Genomic DNA, 6,240 nt, shown 5'->3' on the forward strand with positions numbered 1-6,240 from the left:
GGTTTCGAAAAATTTCTGCATTATCTCCCCCTGGAGATAAAATTTTTACATGTGTGCAGTCAATTACACCAATAACTCTGGGAAATTTAGCGATTGAAAAAAATTAAGTTTAGCTTGATTAATTTCTTCTTGGGTAGAAGGCATGCGTATAATATCTTTCCTCGTCTTAGCTATCTCATGAGTAACTCTGGGTATAATTCTTCCAGCAGTTGCCGTGCTAACACCCACAAAATCTCCTACTGCTTGATAAATTGTCCCCAATGCATAAAATCTTAGTGTCAAGAGTACTTGATTTTCAGGTGATACCGAATTATTCCTGAAATACCAGTTGCAATGTACAAATTCAAAGCATCGACACAATTTTTTCTATTAAAATCATAATGAATATTTACCGATCTGTTCGATGTGCAATTTTGTCTCGGATTTGGTCTATAATGTGAATCACTGCATTTTTGGATAATCGAAATCGTTTTTTAAACTCCTCGTTATTCATTGTAAGTAAATAATTGCGCCTTTCTTTAAATACACGTGGGCGTCTAACTTGGGGTTCAAACTCATTGTCAGAACTATCAGTTGAAGAAATAAGGTCAACAATATTTTGAATTTCCATATTAATTATAAGAAAGTTTGTAGGTATAAACGAATATACACAACACAACACAAAATGTGAAAAAAAAGTGATTACTTATAAAAAACTTATTACAATAGTGATAATGATAATTAACCATGTAGTTTGCAATTAAACAGCAGGAACTAGCTGTTAAAATAACCTTTAGGATTAGACAAAAAACCCATAGGTTACTTTTAAAAATTGTTTAGTAAGAAACATATATTCTAAACCTATAGGTTTTTTATACATTAACCTAAGGGTTTATTTTAACCGTGAGATGGTAAGAACGGCCCTTAGAGTAATCTATTTGGCTCTTGCGCAATCAGTTTTCTTGAACGGTATTTCAATATGGGGGTGTACTTACTCCACACATATTAATGTAATATTTTCTACTGTAAATTTATTGATTAAAATTATACTTGGAAAACCAAAATTGTATCCAACTAGATTGATTTACTCCGAGTTAAGAGTTAGAACTATTATTCAAGTTTATGAACGAGTGTCTTTATTATATATGTATAAAGTAAAAATAAGTCAATTTCAACCTTTACATTGTTACAACACTAGAATAAAAAATAACTATAATTTAATTGTACCACGTAATTATACTATTTTTGGAACACAGAGTCCAATAATCAAAGGAATTAATTTACTGCGTAAATATAATATTAATTTAGCTATTTTTGATAATTATTTTAAAAAGTATAAGAATCATATTAACTGTATTTTAACCTAGACGCAATTCCACTACTTTGTCAATGATAATCCTCTAATTACTATAAATGTATACATTTTTTTCTTTTTATATACTTATAATTTACTCATAACACGAATCCAGCTCATTCGTCTTCAAGCATATCTTTGCTTATAGGATGAGCTTGCAAACATGTTATTATTGTCTTTTTTTTTGAACTATTACTTTTGTTGTTTGTTTGCTAAATAAATAAATATTATTATTATTATTATTAATTGAATTATTTTATTATTTGACCTCAATACTTGTTGTCTATTTTTTTTTTTTTGTAAACTTCTCAAGTTTTGAAAATGTAATTTTTTATAAGGTGAAAAATAAATTTTAACTGATTTTTTAATTGGGCTTGCTTTTTTTTTTATTGAAAACAATAACCGTTTGCACCATAGACAAGAAGAACTAGAACTAAAATTAATTAACTAAATAGAATACTACTATATTATTTTATTAAAAATGTCTACTTAATACATTAGATAGATTTACCTATTTTCTGGTAATATTTTAGAACAACTTGAATGCTTCCAAAACCCATTAATATTTCGATACTGTTGGTCAAACGATTCTTTTATATCCGGATAATTCTTTACTGGAACAGCTCCATAGCATACATTCAACGAATCAAGCGTTTTAATTATACTTTCTAAATTTTCTATGGTTTTATTTTCAGTTGGAGTAGATATCGAAGGAAATAGTATATGTTTTTGTTCATTATAGTCGGGAGAATGAAAAGTGGCCGCTGGCTAATATGATAGCAACGATTTTTTTTGCTAAAAACAGGGGTTTTCATAATGAAAATCGAGGGGCGCGATAGGTATAAGTAGTATAAATATGGGGCGTCTGGCTCCATTTTTCAGCGGAGATGAAAAAAGTTTGAGGGGGTATGGTCCCCTTGCAGTGTAAGAAATTCCCGCTGTAAAATGGAGCCAGACGCCCCATGGTTTTTCTAACCATTTATTAGTATAAATATGGGGCGTCTGGCTCCATTTTTCAGCGGGGATGAAAAAAGTTTGAGGAGGTATTGTCCCCTTGCAGTGTAAGAAATTCCCGCTGTAAAATGGAGTCAGACGCCCCATGGTTTTTCTGAAAAAAAAAAAACGTAGGTAAGTAATTCTCCCTTCCACACGTTATTTGATTTGATTTCACATGCATTTCAATTTTTTTAATATAATCAGTTTAGTATATAACTATACATGCACAAGTAATATACTTAGTTTATAAATATGCGTTGAAACGATCATATCTGTGTAAATAGCATCTGTGTTTCACGTTTATTTAAGTTATTACATTTATTTCTATTCGTGTTTAATTTAAAACATTTAGTTTGTTACTAACGGTGAACAATTAAGTCGTGTTATATTTTTTTTATTATTTCTCTGATAAATTAGCTTATTGATTTGTTTTTTTAAGTATTTATCTTGATATACATCTTAATTAAGTCTTGTTATATTTTTTTTATTATTTCTCTGGTAAATTAGCTTATTGATTTGTTTTTTTAAAGTATTTATCTTAAGCTTTATTGTAACCATGAATTTACAGAAATTTTCCAACGATTTTCCATCTTTAGTTTATTTAGTACGAAATAATTCATATCCAGTACATTCAGATTATACCACATTTATGTCAAGATTAAAAACATATAACTCATATCCATCTACTTCATCTCAAAATAAATATTCGTTAGCTGAATCTGGTTTAAAATATACCGGTGTAGGTGATATAGTTGAATGTTTTTTCTGTGGACTTGTCTTACAAAAATGGTCAAACGATGATATACCATGGGTCGAACACGCAAAATGGAATCCTAAATGTATATTTGTATTACTATGTAAAGGAAATGAATTTATAGAAAATGTAAAAAACGAATATGTAAAAGCTAGCCATGTTTGTGATTGTAAGTCTAAATCAAATGATATTACTTGTTAGTTTACTTTGATGTTTCTTATTACTTTTATAATTTATTTGTATTTCAAAATAAATATTGAATTAATCAACTTAAATGTGTTAATATTTGATTTTATACCTCGTGAACTTGTTGTCAAGTAAGATAACGCGTCTAATTATAATTAAATATATTAGATTTAAAAAAATTGCAGTTTCGGGTTCGACAGATCAGGTAAGTAATTCTCCCTTCCACACGTTATTTGATTTGATTTCACGTTCACTTCAATTTTTTTTAATGTGATCAGTTTAGTATATAACCATACATGTACAATTAATACACTTAGTTTATAAATATGTGTTGTAACGATCATATATGTGTAAATAACATCTGTGTTTTACGTTTATTTCAGTTATTACATTTATTTCTATTCGTTTTTAAAAATTATCATCAGAAATCGTCTATATCAAAAAGATCACGTCGTCATACAATATGAATCCATCAATTGTTGTCGCAAAATCAATATTCAGTATTAGACCTTTTAACAAGAAAAGTGTAACGGTTGGATTTTTTGTTAATAAAACGATTTCTGTTATTGTAATACTAGAATGTAATGTTACTAAAAAATTGTTAACCTTCGATTTACTTCAGTGGTGTACACTAATGTGTGAATAAGTTCATTTATTTTGATCGATATTTCGTTATCAGCAGGATAGTTATTGCTAGTATGCAACTTCACACTAGCTTCAGAATGTTTCCATCTATTATAAAAAATCATTATTTGATAATATTCGTTATATGTTTTATTATTTAATCATGTTATAGTTAAATATCAACGATAAATCCTCAATCTTATTATTTTAATTAGAATTTAAAAATTTATTTGTGTTTAATAATAATAGGTAACGGTCAAATTAAAAAAATAATCTGGTGATCAATAAATGATTGTATCGCTGTTGTTTAACTATAGTTCATCATTTAATCATTGGTTTTTTTTTTATTATGGTTTTTACCTTTCAAGTGACGGAATGTCCTTTATAACACTAGTTTTATTATGTTGGATGACGTAGTAGTCATCGCATTTTGGCGCTACTGGACACCGAATCGGATACGTGTAATTTCCTTCCGTCAATGTTATTGAGTTAGAAACGTTATCTTCAATATTTCCTTTCGAAATTACACTAGCTAAGGCATCCTTGTACGTCTCTATTGATTCTGTTCGCTGCTATACATTCATATATATTTATATTAAAAATGAATGTGTGGTGTGTGTGTGTGTGTGTAATATTTAAAAAAATAATACAATACAAATTATTACCTTTCCAGCCTTAGACATTTTAACTTTTGGTTCAGTATCATTTTTTCTTTTTTTATTCTGCATTTTTACCGGTTTTAAAGAAGATGATAGTGTTGATAGCATACTACATTCATTCTATTATTTAATAATAATATATTAATATCATACACACACATACATAAACAAATAGGTATAGGTACTTACATCATCATTTGAAGAGCTTTCGCCTGCAGATACATTAGTATAGTACGACATATTATTTTTCATATATATTAAATATACCTTAAATAAAAATGATAATCAGTATAAGTTTAATTTTTAATATAACAGATTGTTTAAAAAACATTTACCTGATCAAATTGTGTTACTTGGTTTGTTATCGACTTGTAGCAAACGGATATATTACGTATGAAACGACGAAACATAAAATTTATAGACAATGTTGAGATTTAACACTAACTATAATCAATGTCTACTGATCACTTATATACAGATTTGTAAGGTTGTGGTATCATATGGTGTGATCATAGTTTTACCTAATCTATAAAATAACTGTGGTAGCGTTGTAATATGGCGTGATCATAGTTTTACCTTTTCTATAAAAAATTACTGTAGTCAAAGTTTAATATAGCGTGATCATATTTTTACCTAATCTATAAAAAATATCTGCGATCAAAGTGAAATATGGCGTGATCACATATCACACCACTGGATCAGACTATAAATCTGGTTCATAATCATTCAATGTTTTTAGACTTATAGTCATTTACAAAGTGCTCTTGAGTAGGTTATAGTCTATTATCCTCAGTCTTTCAGTACTTGTGTATTACAACACTATCATCAAGCAAGGTTTTTGATATTAGTTAAGTTTTATTAATAATTAATCTAAATTAAATACAATATTAATTTGAAGAAACAGTTTGATTCTTAATTCATTTTTAATTGATAAACTAAAACCTACTTATTCAACGCAACAACATGGACCGAGGTATCATCAAACTATGCAGCAAAACAATAAGTAAGATAAAATACAAATATAATTAATTATAAATAAATATGTTTTAATAATTTACAAAATGTCAGTGAAATAAAAAATCAGATGAATAATGAAATTTTAAAATATAAATTAATACATACGTATAATATGAAAATATAAATAAAATGAATAAAATATAAAAAAATAAAATTGGTTGAATTCAAATTCAATATTTAATATATATAATAAAAGTTGTAAAACACGATCAGATTAAAAAAAATATGATATAAAATCAAAGTTAAAAATTATTATTTTATTTGAATATTGTTTATATCATTATAGATTAATTAAGCTGCATGGTGAATCTGCTAGTCTTAGTGAATAAATATAAAAGATATGATTGTTTTTATTTTTTTATATATTTTTTAAAAATTAATAAGTTATGTGACTATAAAATATTTATATTATTGATTATAAAAAATATGTTTTAATATTTTTCAAAATTTCAGTGAAATAAAAATCAGATGAATAATGAAATATTTAATATCAAATAAATTCATATTACGCATAAATAAAAAAAATAAATCAATAAAATATATAAAGTACATTCAATAATCTAAATTTTATATAAAATAAAAAATTATGAAATCAGTATTTTATTTTTATTAAAATATATTTTAGTAACATAGATAAAAATAATACTATGATACTATTAATTGATGTTGTT

The 6,240-nt window shown here is 26.4% G+C and overlaps 2 protein-coding genes across 2 annotated transcripts; one reads left to right on the forward strand and one right to left on the reverse strand.

The window, feature by feature from the left end:
• Positions 1-63: 63 nt before the first annotated feature.
• Positions 64-610, reverse strand: LOC126553365 (putative nuclease HARBI1). The gene is made up of 2 exons (XM_050208545.1): positions 393-610; positions 64-316 (listed from the first exon to the last, which is right to left on the reverse strand). Exons 1-2 carry the CDS (start codon positions 608-610, stop codon positions 64-66), a joined length of 471 nt encoding a protein of 156 aa, XP_050064502.1.
• A 2,102-nt stretch (positions 611-2,712) lies between these two features.
• LOC126553364 (death-associated inhibitor of apoptosis 2-like) lies at positions 2,713-3,797 on the forward strand. The gene is made up of 2 exons (XM_050208544.1): positions 2,713-3,252; positions 3,653-3,797. Exons 1-2 carry the CDS (start codon positions 2,886-2,888, stop codon positions 3,679-3,681), a joined length of 396 nt encoding a protein of 131 aa, XP_050064501.1. The 5' UTR covers positions 2,713-2,885; the 3' UTR covers positions 3,682-3,797.
• Positions 3,798-6,240: the final 2,443 nt, after the last annotated feature.

This window comes from Aphis gossypii, unplaced genomic scaffold (genome assembly GCF_020184175.1).
Source record: "Aphis gossypii isolate Hap1 unplaced genomic scaffold, ASM2018417v2 Contig00221_ERROPOS56294, whole genome shotgun sequence".
Classification (NCBI taxonomy): domain Eukaryota; kingdom Metazoa; phylum Arthropoda; class Insecta; order Hemiptera; family Aphididae; genus Aphis; species Aphis gossypii.

Coding starts and splice junctions, on each gene's coding strand:
- LOC126553364 (XM_050208544.1), top strand. CDS start 2,886: ATGAATTTACAGAAATTTTCCAACGATTTTCCATCTTTAGTTTATTTA. Junction 3,253..3,652: donor AGCTAGCCATGTTTGTGATT/GTAAGTCTAAAT, acceptor CGTTTATTTCAG/TTATTACATTTATTTCTATT.
- LOC126553365 (XM_050208545.1), bottom strand. CDS start 610: ATGGAAATTCAAAATATTGTTGACCTTATTTCTTCAACTGATAGTTCT. Junction 317..392: donor ATTGCACATCGAACAGATCG/GTAAATATTCAT, acceptor CTGGTATTTCAG/GAATAATTCGGTATCACCTG.